Raw genomic sequence first — 18,380 nt, forward strand, 5'->3', positions numbered from 1 at the left:
ACAAGGGTAATTTACGGCAACAGTGAATGCAAATCAACCCAATTTATTATTGAACAATCGAGCAAATCACTGTTCAAAACAAAACATGTACTAGGGATGAAATCGGTACCGATTGGAGAGATCGTTGTTTTGTTTATGACCCACCGTTCAATGACCGTTTGGAGAGAAGTTTGTTTATTTAATAAGCGAACAAACATGAACAAAATATTTTGTTTGTTTAGTTAGCAGGTTTTCGCAAATGCTAGAGTCCCGATCCGGGTGTCTTTGGACTGCTGGCATGCAGGCGAGTATTCTCCTAGTCAACTTGGCCATATTGGGAAGAATCGGGTATTGTGGCAGACAAGTCTCAAATTATTGCAGAATCACTCGTTTGTTTATAGAGGGAAAGAGAGTTTATTTTACAAATATTAATTATTAATTTATAAATTTACAAAATTACCCTCATGTTGTGTTATAAATCTACGTGGAGGCCATAAATTATTCGTACAAATAGCAGTAAATAAAACAAGCACAATAATAAAGTTATGTTAACACTTTAAATTTGCTTTGAGGTGTCATACAACTTCTTAAACATTCAATTTGGATAATTTACAGCCATAATGCTTTGATAAGACATCTTGGGATCCTGCACAGGTGTCTGGCGTGAATCGAGGGATAGAGTGGTTTAATCATTAAAATGGATAGTATCTTAGTCTCTGTGATCTTCATTTTGGCCATGGCACTAGGAAATGGAATCCTAAAATGGCACCTTATATCTCTGCAAAACGTAAAGGTATTCATATTACAAATCTTACTAGAACTGCTCGTTTTTTATCAGAAGCTTGTGATTTGGTTTTTGATGCAGCAAGTAGGGGAAAACAATTCTTAATTGTTGGCACTAAAAATAAAGAAGCTGATTCAGTAGCACAACTCCAACAATCATTTATTACTTTTTCCTCGCAAACTCCATACTACCTCATTCGGTCATTAAGTCCGTCGGAAAAAAATTCTCATAAGTCTGCTTCACTTTTCTTTTCTTACATTTTACGTCTACTTCACTCTACCAAGTCTGTACAATCAAAATGATACATTGGATTAGCTACCATGGTCGGATTATGTTCGATCCGTTTCTAATGCAATGTTTGAAGACATTAATATTATTATTGTTACAATCAACCAAAAACATATTCAATTATTCATGTCTCTCACTCCCATAGCAACAAACCTATATTAATAAATTATTATTATTGTTACAATCAACCAAAATACAAAACTTCAAACTACTATTATCTACCAAAATATCAATCACCAAAAAATATATATATGTATGTATGTGCAAACAATTACAGAAAACATACAAATGCGAAATACAAATACACAATTGAATAATAATCTTCTACATACAAAACCTTTTCTATACACCCTCTACGCAGACTGAAACCTTTGGTTGTCACTACTATCTTCGATACCAAAAAACTCACGCCGGTTCTTTCTAGCATCAATTTCCGGTACCTGTACAGAATGGTTTGCAGCCGCCATGACTTCAGCATGTTCATGGTAATCTTTTCTAATTCTCCACAAGATCTCTGCACACTTCTTCATGGACGGTCTGTGTTGCCTCGTTGGGGCCACACATTGTCTTGCTAATCTCAAAACCTTCTCAACCACCATCAACGAGGCCGGGCTCCGCCTTAGCTTTGGATCCGTTGCCAGCACCACCTCCCCTCCTTTTAATCTTTGCAATGCCTGCAAAATAATCGTAAATGAGATTGTTTAATAAACAAGCCCAAGCCCAAACTTCACTCGCCTTGATAGCCTAAACGAGCCTATTTATAGAGTTTTTACGTTAATATATTTATGATATATTTATGGCTCGCTAAAAGCTTGAAACGGGCTGGACTTAAATGAGCTCAAGCTTAAATGAGCCAATTATTGTAACTTTTATTTAATATATTAAATATCTTAAATATATATTTATTTAACAATAACTATTATGCATAAAATTATGATAAAAAATTCATTATAAATACAAGCTATTTAATGAATAACTAACGAGCAGAGCTTAAGTTTAAGAAATAGAGCTCGAACTGAGCCGAGCTCAAGCTTAGTAATAAGTCTGTTTAAAACCGAGGCCAATCCCGAGCCCAAACGTCACTTATCGAGCTCAGCCAGCCCGCGAGCCTAAACAAACCTATTTTTTATTTAATACATTATTTATGTACATACATATATGTGTGTATAATAATAATAATATAATAATAATAAAAATAAAATAATAAATAAATAAATAAATAATAATTATATATGTCAAATAGAGCATAACTAAATAATATATATCGTGTGATATAAAAAATATATAATTAAATAATATATAAAAACAATCATAAATGTATATAAATAACAAGAATAAACGAACCGAGCCAAGCTTGAACTTTAAAGATAGAGCTTAAACCGAGCGTAGCTCGGCTCGTTTACACCCCCTAAAAATGATAATGGGCCAATTTGGTCAGTGTTGAATTCTTTTAGTAAATTCTATTTCACTTACCCACTTTATTGTAAGCTTCTCGTTATTCGGCTTACTTAATTCAATCGGTAATCTTCCGGTCACAAGTTCGATAAGCAAAACACCAAATGAATAAACATCACTTCTATCAGTAAGTTGGTATGTAGTAATATATTCAGGATCCATATAGCCTGCAGTTCCTTTAACTTGAGTTGAAATATGAGTGGCATCCACATCTTCAACTTTTATACGCGCGAATCCAAAATCAGCCACTTTCGCACGCAGTTTATCGGTTAATAGTATGTTTGATGATTTTATATCTCTGTGAATTATCGGTTGATCTGCAAAAAAAAAAAAAATTGATTAATTACATATATACCCTTACACACTTGAAAATTTTCATATATGTTAAGCTAAATATGGGAAAATAATAAAAAAATGAAGTTAAAGATGGTTATATGAAATTTTAAAGTTTAAAAAAAATAAGGGTAAAATGGTCATTCATTAAATTTTAATGAATCGGTCATATTTGATATTTTAACTACTTTGTAAGGGGATATATGATATTTTAAGTTTTAACTAAAGAAAATGGTTATCTTATGATTCTAAAAATTTATGAAAATTTCAAGAATGTTATAATCATGAAAAACTACCTGTATACGTGTGTAAATATGTAACTGCGTGAGCTACATCGATCATAATATCCAAGCGTTCTCCAATTTCAAGCCCATTTCCACGTTTACCTGAAAATGAAAATTTAATAACAGTATTCATCTACGTGAAAGGACGAAACTGCCCCTTTGAGAAAAGCGTTGGCTTACCGTCTAAATGTTCACGAACAGTTCCGTTTGGAACGTATTCTACCAAAATTAAACGTTCGTTTCCGTGTTCTACAAATCCATAGAATCGAACGAGATTTAGATGCTCGATCTTTGATAATGTTAGTATCTCATTATTGATCTCCACTGGTGTCTCTTTGTCATAATTATCCTGCAATAACAAAATGAAAATAAACAATATATATCATATAAAACACGTGAGTGCTTAAAAAGTTTTCAAATTTAAATGTTTGTTTTCACGGTTATTAGTTAGGGGAGGTATCAACTGACAATCTGACACGATACGAAAGATGACACGAAAATAAGCAGGTTTTGGGTTGTAAAGTCTAACTCGTTTGATAAAAAGTCATGTTCGGATTGACATGTTTAACACGTTTATAGAAGTCGGTCGTGCTCAAGTTTGGCATGGTTGACCAGTCAAACAGTTTAAAATTATACTAAATATATATTTGATAAGGTTAAAAAGAGTACCAGATAAACATGTTTATTACAACCTGCCAATCCATTTACAACTTGATTACAAGTTTACAACTATCAACAAACGGGTGCATGAAACCGAATAAATCGAAACCAAATAAAAACTGACAGTTTGGTTTATGATTTTGTAAAAACTGAAATTTTCGCTTTGGTTTTGCATGTAATTATAAGTTTATAACTGAAAAAACTGTACCGAACCGAACCAAATTTTTGGATTTTTATTTTTTATTGTGAATGTTAAATAATTTATTTAACTTTATTTTAACTTGATAAATAATGTAACCCAAAGGGATAATAATCAGTTAACCATTAACTAACAAACAAATTTAGGCCAAACTTCGTTATCCTGGGCCAATTCTTTTCAGCCGAAAATTTTCGAGCCCAAATGGTAAAAACGAACAGAACCCAAATCAAAAAAACCGAACAGTTTCAAACATTCAAAAACCAAATGTTGGATTTTTGGTTCAGTTTGAGTCAAAACCGACCCCTAACGGTCAACCCGTTTGATTCGTAGCAATAAATGGTGTGCCCGGGTTAAATGCTTACACAACTTTATTTAGGTCCATGTTAAGGTTGATATTACTGACAAATAAACATATGGGCCTGTGTTCAGATTCACCAATTCATCCCGTCATAATTACTAAACTATTAGTTCAACAATAAAGAGATCCAAAAACATAAAGAACCTTTTTGGCACGCTTAATAGCGATGACGGTTCCGTTCTTCAACTTTCCCTTATAAACAGTCCCAAAACCCCCTTCCCCGATAACATTTGCAGCCGAGAAATTTCCAGTTGCTTTACAAATATCTTGAAACGTTAACTCGTCCGAGGCCCACTGTCCACCGGACGCCATAGAAGCAATAGAAGACGTAGTGGAAGCCGAGTGCTCCAGCTTGTTGTTGCTTGTATTTGTGAAAGCTGCATAAAAACACACTTTTGTAACACTTTCTAAAAATCCAATGTAAATCAAACCGAGTGTTGAACAAATGTTATCACAACCATCTAACTTGTTTGGCCTGTTTACAACCAGCCACAATGTCAACCTGTTTAACTCGTATCTATATATGGGTTAAATGGGTCGTGTTTGTATTACAATATGCATACATTATTATTATTGTTATTATTATATAAAAATTCAAAAAAAACATATATTCACCCATTATCCAAATGTAGCTCGGTTTGTGTTATATATAAAAGGCTTTAACAAATTAAAAAAAAACAAAAAAAAATAAAAACCGAACCATCAATTATATCAACAAACTAATTATAATAAAGTGGCAGGTAAACAGGCAGCAAATCAATTAGTAAATAATAAACAAACTGAACTTGTGAGTCGTGCCCGGCTTGTTCACACTACTCTGCTCAGTTAACGATTGATATCTTTGACACAAATAATAATACGGTTCATGCCCGAGTTTAATAATTCAACCCTCCAACTTGACACAATTAGTACGTCATCTACCAACTATAAAAATGCAACGTCATCTCCCATTTGGTTTTTGATACATTTGGTTTTCTGGCCCAGAGACTATGAATTTTTTTAGTAGGGTTCAGCGTGTCATACATGGAACCTCCTCAGTTCCTAGGTCCCAAAGCTTCGTTTTTAGTAGGATTGGCTTTGCTATTCAAAAGGGGGTTGTGGCGCAGCTTGTTGCCCGTTTGCCTGCCACTTTATTATAATCGCTTTGTAGTAACTAATTTATAAAACATATCTACAACTAATTCCTAAATTCAACTTTCAAACCTAACCTTATTCAAATATCAAAATCCACATAATTTAACAAAAAAACCCCAAATTAAGTTAATAAGAAGCTGAATTATCAATCATTACATCAATTAAGTTAATATAATATCAAAGTTAATTAAAACTTACATTGAATTGCAGCATATTGAGCATGATCTTCTTTATCGTCATGTTCATCAGTAGCAATATCACCAGTACATGTAAAAACCCTAGCAATACAGCTGAAAAATGAGACATCTTTCTTGGGTTTTGGTTCTTGAATCTTGGGTAACCCATATATAACTGAACCGGAACTTGATTTAGAATTAGAAGTGGAATTGGAGCTGGAACTCTGATGATTCCAAACTTGGCCGGAACCGGGATGAGTCACCGGAGATTTGGGGGGTCTTCGTGTTTGATTCATATGCAAAAGAAAGAAAGAAAGAAAGCTGTTTGTGTGTGGTTGTTTTGTGTTTGTTTGGATTGTAAATAATAAAGAGAATAATAATAATAATAATAATAATAATATGATGATGATGATGATGATGATGATGATGATAGATGATGAATAGGTGGGAATCAATCGTTTACCAAAAAAAATCCTGGTCTGAACGAATGTTTATGAATAATTCTTTGGGGATTAAACAATTTAGACAATACATAATAATAATAATAATAATAATTATTATTATTATTATTATTATTCTTATTTATTTATTTAGTTACACACCAAATTGACCAATTGCTCGTAGACTAATATCCACAGTGTCACATATGGTGGCTCTTCATTGGGTTCTGAAAGACTTAATATGGTGTCATCTAGGTGGTAATAGCTATTACCGAGGAAATCAAAGTGAATATGTGTTTACATGGGATAAGCATATCTAGGTAGTATGATTCGGTTCGGTAACTGGGTGAAACTAAACCGAAACCGAAGCTATCGGTTATTTTAGAATACCAACCAATCGATTTTCGGTAATCCGGTTATTTGGTTATTCGGTTTTCGATTATTTTTGGTTTTTTTATTGTGAGTAGACATTTAAAAAAACAATTCAAAAAATAGAGCAGTTCATATATATTGAATTCAAAATACAAAAATAGACATGTGTTACGTGGAATCAAACAAATACAAAGTTGTTTGAGTAATAGAGTTTAAAATTCAACAAAGTTTTTAATAAAAAAAAACACTAAAAGTTTGACACGAATCTTCGTTCATAATCTTATTCATCTTCAAAATTAGACCCAATCTTCAACATCTTCATATTCTTTATCACCGTCAATGATAGATTTTTTTGGTGTTTTTCCGGTCATAACATCTTAAAAATAGCACGTAGAAAACATATGTTAGATTAATCGGGTAGGTTCGTTTTTTTGGGTTTTTTAAAATGGATAACCGAACCTAAACCCAAAAATCAGTTTTTTGAAAAACTAAAAAATTAACCGTCGATTAATACTTAGGTTCGGTTTTTTCGGTTATTCGGTTCGTAAACAGCGGGGCATCAAAGCCCCAACCTATAATGCTTAACTGTGGTTTAAAGCCCCTTGAGATATATATATATATATATGTATATATGTATGTATGTATGTATGTATGAGAGATGGAGAGAGGGCCCATCTCTTTTTCTACTCCATCGAGCCCATCATCCAGACCATGCCTCCCTCACCGCGCCCTCCTATCGGCGCCCTTGGCGGTGTTTGACGTTCATCGGCGCCTAAAAAACTCTCCCTTTCGCGTTCATAGAGGACGGTGTTGAAGAGTGATTTTCATGGCCTAACTTTTGTATCTCAAACTCTTTCTATGAGTTTTACCCTTTTATTTTTATTTTTATTTTTATTGAGTGATTTTAGCCACTAGATCCTTGTTAGTTAACTTAATATTTATCAACGCAAGAACATAACGGATACACGGAGATTGTTTCCAAAGACCTAATGGGACACCAAATTCAAATCAAGATGTTGACAAAACACAATAACACAATAAGTAAATGTGTTCATAAACTTGTCCTATAACTTATTGGAATATGTTAGATTCCATTTTAACATTTGTATAATGTTCCATGCACATATACTTGCAACGTTCATTGGATTGAATGATTTTACTAAAATGGTTTGTAGCTTGTTTAGCTCAAACCCGTGCAACTCATAACTAACTCTATTCATTTACACTCTTACTTTCAATAAATATTTTCTTTTCCTATAATGAATTTAATATGCTTTTATATTCATTTTCAACACCAAAAGTGTTTATTGTACATTTTATACCCCAAATGAATATGTTCCAAGAAAATGACATCAGCTTGAAAATTAAGTGTTTCACTTTATTAGATGGGTTATTTGAGACCCTTTGCACTTGAATACATATTTATATGTTGTCCCCTTAATTTAAAACAAAATTGTCGACATTTTAAGGATAAAGAAATACCATTTAAGTAATATCCTAGGATTTCATGATTAATTATTAAAGTCAAACCTTCATACAAATCGTGGATTCCCACCTCCAACTTCTAAGCTAATTTAACTTTCTTAACATTATAAAATCGGCTAGTGTCTACTCCAAATTTAACTCCCCTTAATACAAATCAAGTTTAAAGTAAGAAATTCATGAGAACTATAAACACCATAAACTCATAAGTCATAATCATCTTATGTATTGCATTTAAAATAATATGTATATGTGTTTATTAATTATTATGTTACTTTACTAAAAAAAAGTAGTTAGTGTACATAAAAAAATGTGTATGAAGTGTACGTCTTCATGACTTCAAATATCTTTAAAACATTAGAGCATTCTCAATCCATTCCTTAAAATAATATGAGGAAGATTTGTAAATTATATGATAAGGTTATGAGTGTTTGTAAGTAAAGGAGACAGAAAATGTTATATGAGAATGTTAAATTTGGGGATTCACACTATACATATTGTATAATTTTTTAATTTTTTTGAAAGTGTTATGGATAGAAGAGAGAGAAAATATAATGATAAAGGTATAAAATATATTATTTACTTAAACATGAAAAAAATAATAATTATTTTTAATGTAATTATCTTACTACTCTAATAAATACATACTACTATATGCCACTTGTCAAGCTCTCATCCATTCTCATACTTTTTAACCCATTTTTTAAATATGGATACTACATGGGTAATTACCCACCCAATTTATTTGTTATTCTAACCTCCTATCATTTATCCAATCAAACCCTAGATACCAAATTTCTCTCAACTCTCATCATGTATCATTTCCATCGGCCCTATCCATGGCCTCCACCACCACCCTCCAAGTGCCGGCAACGAAATAGACCCTCTCCACGACCACCACCGCCACCACTACTATCGCCCCCTTCATTATATCTACTATATATACATATATACATATACGACGCAGCGGTGGACCTCAAAACCCCTAAATCTCTTTCTCTCTTCTTCCCCAGGTATTATTATTATTATTATTATTAACTCTTTTAATTGAATTTTGATATTAGATTGATTGAAGGTTTAGGTTTAATATGTTCAATTTGAGATTTGTGTATTACACATGAAGAAATCATCATTCATCTTATTATTATTATTATTAGTATTATTATTATTATTATTGTTATAATTATCATCATTCATTTGACTTTTTCGGTATTATTATTATTAGTATCATTCATCATTCATCTGAACTGCAAACTAATAATAATATGTTCAAAGATTTTGATTTAAAGTTGGTTATTTTTTCCGAGAATAATGCCTAGAATTGTATTCGTAAACTAATATCATGATTGAAGGAAGGAACTAGGGAAGCGTAAGTGAAGGAGTAGAATGATTATTCTTAATAACTCGATAGTCAAATTTTTAATTTTGATTTTATTATTATAAATGGTTTAAACCTTATTTTCAAGTGAAAGTTACCTTTATTCATATTTGAGTCAAAGGTTTGCATTTGTTTATTGTTATTAATAATGTGTGAATGTGGTTGATTTTAACAGGTAGGTTCACAAAGTGCATTGATGGAGATGACTTGACCAGGAGGATGATTTTCTTGGCCTTCATATAATGATGAAATTGAAACATATGATGACAATTCGTTTACGACTGTTGGACTGTTAGAGCAACTTAATGTCACTAGAGACTCTTCGGATTATTTGTGGTACATGACAGAGTAAGTGTAACCTTTTTGTTATTTTCATGTAGCATGTTACATTATATAGTTAAAAAGCGATTACAGGTCGGCCCGACCCGAGTAAGTAATTCTAAAAATAACCTGTTTCATGCAGTGTCCGGGTTGGTTCCAATGAGGGGTTCTTGAAAAGCGGGAAGTGGCCTACACTTACAGTCTTATTTGGAGGCCATGCTTTGCATGTTTTCATCAATGGGCAGTTATCAAGTAAGAAGTTTGAAGATAATATTTTGTCATTATTTTGGTATTCTTATTCTAAAGATTTGTCCTTTTTAGTTGGGTAAATCCTATTATAGAAAGAATTTGTATGTATAAAGCAAATTATTGAACCATATAAATAATTAATAATAATAATAATAATAATAATAATAATAATGTTTTTGTTTTCCATTTTGTGCAATAATTATTGTGTAAACAATGTATACTAACCATACAATAAAAGATGTAGTGTACAATGAAAGTTTTATTTATTTGTAACGTATTTGTGTAATCTTAGTTATGTAATTTATGTATTTTTAATGTAAGTTGTAATTGTATAAAATATATTATCATTTCGTTAATAACTATATCTCGCTTAATGGGTATAAAATTTTCATTAATTACATGTGTAATACACGGGGCTCAAACTAGTATGATATATATAAATATATGACCATTTGTTTTGTTAGAATATTTATTAAACATAAAAAATTATGCAATTGTTGTGATAAGATTTGAATGTTTATTTGAAAAGTCAAATCACTATTCTTATTAGGTAACTAGTTTGAGGCCCGTGTACTACACGGGTAATTGTTGAAAATTTAAAGTTTGACCATTAAATGAAATACATTCAAGAAATTGATTATATATTGTTAATACAATTACAATTAAATTAAAATTACATAAATTACATAACTAAAATTACACAAATATGTTACAAATAGGTAAAAACTTCCGTTTACACTACATTTGTGATTGTATTAGCAGGTATACATTGTTTATCAAAAATCAAAATCTTTATTCCATATCTGTCTGTAGCTATTAATAAAGTAATATATAGGCCTGCTTATAACTCTTGATATAACCATATATAGTTGTCCGTGTGACAAAAAAGGTTCTCCAAGTACATACCAACTCTAGATAAATGATAATATATATCTATGATACTAATAAAAAAATATTCATACACATTAAATATCATAAGATTTAAAGTTGCATAAAGTGAATGTAGTGATTCTTATATATAATCGTTAACCCAAGAAAACCCGTACCAGAACCCAAACTAACCCGACCCAAGAAACTCGAACCCAAGAAAATACTAACCAGAACCTGAACTGAAGTAATTTGGGTTGGTTCTTGGTTCGAATTCTAGGTTTCGGGTCAACTTGAAAACTTTTAGTTTTAAAATAATATGTATTTTAGGTATTAAAGGCTAAGTCTTAGCCGATGACGTTATCAAAATTTAGTCTAAGTTGATTGTTCTCATTCCACATATTATGAATCGAATGTTTATTGTTTATTATTTTGAATATAAACTATAATAAACACTAATGACTAATCGTCTCTTGTCAGTACATATGGAGAATACTTATTATATGTAGTAACGAATTTAGTTGGAATAAATCTATAATTTTAATGTCATATATTGAAATGACTTAAAAGATAAGGACCATATATGAAAATTGGTTGAAAAAAGGCGAGGTGAGCTATGGTGTTGATAAGTGGCAAAAGTGGTAGGCTTTTATTAGAAGAGATAGATAGATATGTATTTACCCTTTTGTTTAGTTATTATATTGATAATCTATTATGATGATTATTTATTAGTGACCACGAGGTCCACGTCTTAAAATGCATCTGGTTTGAATTAAATTCGAATGGGAAATATCAACCAACAGAACAACTAGTTTGATAGCACAATTGTTTTATTATATGGTTCTTTATATGACAACGTATTTCCTTGTAATTTTCAACAAATGCTTTCTAACATAATTTCTATTTAAAATAAGTGTGTAATAATTAATTAATCAACGACCAAACTAATATTCACTTGTCAACTTTAACATAAAACAGTCTAAAGTCTAAACTCTTTTTTTAATAGTGTAGTTGGGAAATAATTTACCATATATTATAGTTAATCTTTTTTTTTTTACCGAAATGAGTGTTTTTTGAAATCATGAAAACAATTTTCTAGCTTTGTCATACGTCAAAGACAAATCACTCATTTAGCATAATACACCCAACTTTATCAAAAATCTTCCCATTAATAATGACTTAAACTCAGGTGATACATGACACCACATCTCGTGTATTCTTTTTATTTACGTATAGTCTTCCTGATACCTATTTACCATGAAGATCATCAAATGTGATCCCCAGTGGTTTCTATGATTGTAATTCGAACCATTCTCCCTCGTATTAGTTCCTTTGGGTGGAGCCGAAGAATTTACATAGGGAAACCAACATCCTCTACTAGGGGTGAGCATTTGGATCTACCCGGACCTAACCTAGGACCAACCCGAAACCAAAAAAATGAGTATTGTTAGAACGTGATGGGCCCGAGATTAAGAGCGAATCAGCAACTTAAGTTTCTGGAGCTTTAGGTCCTCCATAACTTGAAATTGATAATATTTGATTGTTTCAGCCTCAATCCTCACACACTAAACTTTTGATGACTCTTCTTGCACGTCATTGAAAATTATTCTACTTTTAAGAATAATTTCATTATGCTATTAGTGCTAAAAAATTTATATAGTTCGTGGACAATTTTTTCAACACGTGAAGATTATTATATTCATTCATTATCAAGTCTAAACCTTGTTATCATTACAATCAAATGTCACATAAGCTCATTTATACTAATTCAAATTTGATTTAACTTTTGAATTACATGTAAAAGTTTAGTTGGTTACGAATAAAGTATCATTGCACGACATTGTATTAATATCCCAAATCAGGGACAGATATGTAATAGTTTAGTTAGCTGCCGTTATATATACCTGTATGAATGAACGAATGAGATGCGCTTGATTTGATCGAAAATTCTCTGTTTTCTCTTTGATTCTACCATTGAATTCCTTGCAAAACTCTCTTATCACGCTTTTGTATATAATCAAAGAATTACTTAATTACTTATTTGTAGTTCTCTAGTAAACCTTCCATACCAGGGTATTATAGTTATAAAGGTATAGACCATATCATATTGCAATGCAATAACGTCATATACGTCTCACTTTAATGTACATGATTCATTTATTTTTTTGACAAATCTACAGAAATGAGTACACGAAAGAGCTAGCTAATTACCTTCATCAAAATTTACCCGTTCGCCTGTCGAGAATATGTTCCAGAACATTGCTGCTGAGAAATAGAGAAGTGATGTCAGCAACAAGAATCCCTGAAAGGAACCCACCAATTCCACAAAGAAACCCGCTCCAACAGTCCCCAGTATGGCAGCTAATGTGCCTGCGGTATTTGATATGCCTATACAACAACAATAATACAATTAAAGGAAAAGACTTAATCATAATGTAGAAGACTAAAGTCCACCATTGTGCCAGTTCTAGTCAAAATCGACATATATAAGTGAATCATAAGAGTGTGTCTCTTACCATGTAGAACACCAGAATACTGTGGAGCAATCTCCTGCTCAAAAGTAAATTGAATACGTGTCAGTTGGCAGATGATTATTATAATCAGTACTAGTTTATTATTAATTAGGGTTTCTTTCCTAGATATTGAGTTTCCCCTTTCATTGCAAGTATAGTATTCAAATCAGAAATTATTTTTTAGTATCTTTCACTGTGGATGAACCCGCCCCAATCTGTTGGGACTTTGGAATGCACATGAGAATTACATGCTTTGGCTCAAACCTACTTTGACACCTAACCAAACATGCCCTGCTCGTCCATTTTGTCATCTCTAGTTAGGCGTGTATCGAATCAAGTGCTTAATGAACCGTTAGTGGACTGTTCGAGTGTTCAACAACAAATTTGTTCATGTTCGTTTATTTAATAAATGAACGAACACGAACAAAACCTATTGTTCATTTAGTTAAACAAACGAACATGAACACGTCTCGTTTGTTCATTTACGTTCATGAACGTTCGCTAACATTCGTTCATTAAGTTTGTTTGTGTTTGTTACTTAACATTTGTTTGGGTTCATTTATTTATACATTCGTTCATTTTTTAGGCCCATGACAATTTAGTCTAGTTTTATGAAATTAAAATATCACTTATTACAATTCAGTCTAGCTTTATTAATTTTTTAGGTCCAACATATTAATGTTCACATTTACTTTTAATTGGTGTTTGTTCATTTATGTCCGTTTATATTCGTTCATCCACATTCGTAACCGTTAGTTCATACTATTAACAAACGTTCATGATCATACTCATTTTCTTAACGGAGTAACGGACATGAAGAAGAAAACCCTTTAGTCTAATTGTTTGTGTTTGCTCGTCTGTTCGGTTAAAGTTAAATGAACGAACACGAAAATACTCCTACCTCTAGTCATGAAATGAGAGAAAAGACAGTACCTGTAGGTTAACAAGGAAGCCACAGTGACTAAATGATTTCAACCCCACAGCTAAAGTAAGCCAAGCAGATGCTACTACTGGATTTTTTGCCATAATCAAACCAATAAGAGCAATACCGGGTCCCATAAAACCAATTGACTGAAAGAAGAATTCAAGCAAGAAGAAATTAGATAGCATTTTTCTCCTTAAACCAAACTAAACAAGATCAGATATTAATTAATATTAACGTACCTGCATAATTTTGCGGGTCAAAGTTACAGTCACACCGCTTTGAATCAACTTGTCAGAAAAAACACCAGCAAAGTAGCCTACTAATGCCATCATACTCCACGGAACAGCACTAAACCATGCTGCTTGTCGAAGGTCAACATGATATATCTGTACAAAACAATAATGATACGGTTATTTCAATAGACAATTATTTATATATCCATAGAGAAACATTATTATATGCCACTAAGACTTACTGTTTTAAAGTAAATCGGCATCCATGAAAGAATAACAAAGAATCCCTGTGAAAAAAACTGTTTTAAGTTCATGTACAAGAATTATTTTATTGCATATGGTAAAACATAAAGAGAATATGAAATACCCAGCTATGCATGGAATTGGCAACAATGAGGGACCAAGTTGGTAATTTTGAAAGTAAACGTTTGAACGGTGGGATTATTTTTACTGTTTTCGTTTGGCTTTTTTTCCTCTTGCTTTGTATATATTCTAACTCATATTTAGTTATTTGAGGGCTTCTTTCTGGAGTGCTAGATGTTGCAGATACCCATACCAAAACCCATAGGAATCCGGATAATCCAAATATTATAAACGGACCTCCGACACCGCCTTGTGACATGAGGATTGGAGAAAGTGTGAGCCCGATAGCACTTCCGAGCTGAAACCCTGCCATTGCAAGCGCAACCGCCCTCGATCGCTCGGTTCGTGGAAACCATCTAAAAAAGATCAAACATATTAACGCTGTTTTAGTTTGACTGAATAACAATCATTTGGTGTAATGATATGAACATGTGAATAGGTAGCAAAATGGGCAAGTCGAACGAGTTGGTAAAAGGCAGGCCTGTAAACAATACGAACATTCAGTGAACCATTTGGCGGGAGCGGGAAGTTTGAATACATTCATTTATTTAGACGGACGAACACGAACAGAACTTGTTGTGCATTTAGTTAAACGAATGTATATGAACACGTGTCTTGTTCATTCATTTATGTTCATGAATGTTCGTTCAGTCAAATTTATTTATGTTTGTCAGTTTACATGTTTTTTATATAATTTAAACATCACATATTACAATTTTGTCTTATTTTATTTAATTTTTAGGCCCATCAGATTGATTTTCACGTTTACTTTTAATTGGTGTTAACTTAGTTATGATCATCTATTCGTTCGTCTATGCTCGTTTATACTCTTAACGATTGAACATAAACAATCATGAACACACTCATTATCTTAACAAACGAACAAGGACAAGAAAACCCCGCTCGTTTATTGTTTGTGTTCAATCACTTCTTCGGTTAAAGTCAAACGAACGAACACGGACATGTCCCGTTCGTATTTGTTAGTAAAGGGTCAAAATGGAAATTTTTGGCACGCGTTGAAACAGGTTGGCTGACCCAAAACACAATTTGCACAAAAAAAATGAACTTTTAACATTCAACGCGTCAAATAACATTACATATATTGATATATATCGTTTCAACTATAACATACATTTTTAACTAAAATGATTTAAACGGTTTTATGCAATAACAATACCCCCCCCCCCTTCCAGTTAATTCTGTCCCATTTGACTATTTGACCCGTTAGAGATAAAACGTAATCTGAATTGACTCTTTCATAAGTATATGCCTGACAAAGAGGGTAGGGAGTTATTACCGGGCTATCATGTTGTTCATACATGGAAGCGCAACGCCTTCCGCGATTCCAAGCAGAGCACGCATGCCAAGTAAGGCCCAAAGAGAATTTTCGGCCGCCCATGGGGTAAGAAATGTAGCCATTGACCATAAAGCTACACCACACACCATAACTACTTTACCACCATAATAGTCCACTAAAGTTCCTCCAGCAATTGGTGATACCAAGTAACCCCAAAGAAAAGATGACTGTCATCAATGCAGCTAATCAATAGAAAACAAAAAAAGGTACAACATCTTTAATAAAAGACGTTTCTAGTTTACATCCATAAGTTTAGATATTTCACAATAAATATTATCTATACATACGGTAGTTACAAATTAATCATAGTCGATATTTACTACCTTGTTAAAGCTTATGCGCTTATAACCCTTACAAAGACTGCACGGATGTTCAGGTCTGATGTAACTTCAATCAAACAAATTATAACACATATATTGATAGGGGTGGGGTCTAGTACAAACATCTTTAACGTGAAAAGTGTAAGAAGCATTAGAATAATCATGCTGACAATAGAGTAATAATAATAACAAAAGAAGTAGACTAATTATTATTACTATAGTTCAGAACTATAGCGTAATGGCAATGAACATAATTACTCTAATGCTTCTTACACTTCTCAGTTCTCACGTTAAAAGCTTTTTGCCTGTTTCTGTTTGATCCTAACACTGTATATATAAATGTCAAAAATGACGTTTATGTGTGTTATAGCTGTCATTATAAAGAATTACACATCAGAGTTTGACGTTAGCAATAAGTTTTCACTTGCTTTGACGCACTCATGAATACATGTGAACAAAATGTCGTTAATAGCCTCAAAACTCACAGAACTTGTAATTACTCAAATTAACTGAAAGTGTTGAATATTTGAAGTACAATACACTAAGGAAATTCAACCATTCGACACTTTCATAAATGCATCGAGACAAATACATCAATTATAAACAAATCTATTAAATCACTAATCTTATAATTCAACCTACAGCTTATCAATTACTAGCAATTAACTAATTAAGCATCACAAATTAATGTTTAACACTTTAACCTATGCCCTAGAACAGCAATGCAACCAAATTGTAACCACAATAACAATCAAAACCACAAATTAAGCAATCAAAAGTTAAAATCTACCTGAACAACACCGGCAAACGCTTGACTCCAACCGCGAGACTGCGACAACGGAACTATCGCCACCGACATCACCACACGATCGGCATTACACAGCGCCAACGCCAACGCCACCATCGCGACAACTTTAACTCTCTCGGAAGTAATAAACTCGAGAAAACTCGGCTCTGAACCTTCCACTTCATCTCCACTAACCGATACAATAGGCTGAGAATCGTCCGATAAGACCCTAGGTGTTTGAATTTGAACCAAACGAGAGGAGTTTCGAAGTCTGCATGCTTCGTGATGGAATTGGAGTTGTTTTGAAGTATTGGATGTAAGGAGAGTTGAATTGGATGGTGATTTGGAGAGAAATTGAAGCGGTTGGATTGGTTTGGTGTGTCTAGGGTTTTGACGGATGGCTGCCGGAGGAAAAAGGGACGGTGGGTTGACCGCCGCCGGAGAATACATTTGGTGAGGTGGTGTTGTTCGGTGTGTGCTCTAATCCGTGTGGATTCCATCTTCTCACTTTTTAATTATGAGCGTCTAAAATTAACAATAAACTATATTTAAAAAAAAACCGTTTGGTTTCGGTTTTTTCGGTTTCAATTTTTCTTTAGATTTAGATCGGTTTTGGTTTTGTCATTTGAGTTTGGGGCCAAAAATAATGAAATTTGGATCTAATTCTTTTTGCTAAGTAATGACTAATGTAATTATACATTGTGGGTAAAAATATATGGGTTACACTATTTATTAATTCTTTTAAGTTGCTACTATGTGAACAGAGTCCATGGGTTCGAGTTGTGGAAACAATATGTGGTGTGTACATTAGGCTTAAGTTGGCGCGGCGCTCTCCTAGATCCCGCTCATGCGAAAGACTCGTGCACGTTTGTTCTTTCTTTAATAACTTATATATTGTCCTTGTGTCTTTTTCAAGAATTTGAGTATTGATCAGAATCTATTGAACATGGCTACTCTTAACCCTATGGTCAAAGAAACCATGATTATTGATGCAAGCAAATGGTTATTTATGGCTATTCCTTTTGTTCATTGACATGCTACATGTAATCAAAATCAAAGGTTACATTAATGCTCCTTTTGATTTATTTTGTTGTTTCTTATAATGTTTTGAAAAGCGATGCAG

The 18,380-nt window shown here is 32.7% G+C and overlaps 2 protein-coding genes across 2 annotated transcripts; both read right to left on the reverse strand.

Moving 5' to 3' along the window:
• Window positions 1-1,245: 1,245 nt before the first annotated feature.
• On the reverse strand, window positions 1,246-5,963 carry LOC143572980 (calmodulin-binding receptor-like cytoplasmic kinase 2). Its single transcript, XM_077057988.1, has 6 exons — window positions 5,673-5,963; window positions 4,485-4,717; window positions 3,304-3,472; window positions 3,136-3,225; window positions 2,525-2,823; window positions 1,246-1,725 (listed from the first exon to the last, which is right to left on the reverse strand). Exons 1-6 carry the CDS (start codon window positions 5,944-5,946, stop codon window positions 1,405-1,407), a joined length of 1,386 nt encoding a protein of 461 aa, XP_076914103.1. The 5' UTR covers window positions 5,947-5,963; the 3' UTR covers window positions 1,246-1,404.
• A 6,748-nt stretch (window positions 5,964-12,711) lies between these two features.
• LOC143572990 (putative anion transporter 4, chloroplastic) lies at window positions 12,712-17,707 on the reverse strand. Its single transcript, XM_077057997.1, has 8 exons — window positions 17,261-17,707; window positions 16,091-16,317; window positions 14,798-15,149; window positions 14,673-14,717; window positions 14,437-14,583; window positions 14,206-14,343; window positions 13,276-13,309; window positions 12,712-13,147 (listed from the first exon to the last, which is right to left on the reverse strand). Exons 1-8 carry the CDS (start codon window positions 17,705-17,707, stop codon window positions 12,963-12,965), a joined length of 1,575 nt encoding a protein of 524 aa, XP_076914112.1. The 3' UTR covers window positions 12,712-12,962.
• Between the last annotated feature and the right edge of the window lie 673 nt (window positions 17,708-18,380).

Source organism: Bidens hawaiensis, unplaced genomic scaffold (genome assembly GCF_021521415.1).
Source record: "Bidens hawaiensis isolate Kalapana, Puna unplaced genomic scaffold, B.hawaiensis_p1.1 tig00026182_1, whole genome shotgun sequence".
NCBI lineage: Eukaryota > Viridiplantae > Streptophyta > Magnoliopsida > Asterales > Asteraceae > Bidens > Bidens hawaiensis.

What these genes read in the sequence shown, in the direction of transcription:
- LOC143572990 (XM_077057997.1), bottom strand. Translation starts at nt 17,707, where the DNA reads ATGTATTCTCCGGCGGCGGTCAACCCACCGTCCCTTTTTCCTCCGGCA. An exon ending in ATGAACAACATGATAGCCCG is followed by an intron (nt 15,150 to 16,090) that starts GTAATAACTCCC and finishes GATCTTTTTTAG; the next exon opens with ATGGTTTCCACGAACCGAGC. An exon ending in TGCCGATTTACTTTAAAACA is followed by an intron (nt 14,584 to 14,672) that starts GTAAGTCTTAGT and finishes TGTTTTGTACAG; the next exon opens with ATATATCATGTTGACCTTCG.
- LOC143572980 (XM_077057988.1), bottom strand. Translation starts at nt 5,946, where the DNA reads ATGAATCAAACACGAAGACCCCCCAAATCTCCGGTGACTCATCCCGGT. An exon ending in TCAATATGCTGCAATTCAAT is followed by an intron (nt 4,718 to 5,672) that starts GTAAGTTTTAAT and finishes GTTTTTATGCAG; the next exon opens with CTTTCACAAATACAAGCAAC. An exon ending in ATATTTACACACGTATACAG is followed by an intron (nt 2,824 to 3,135) that starts GTAGTTTTTCAT and finishes TTTTTTTTGCAG; the next exon opens with ATCAACCGATAATTCACAGA.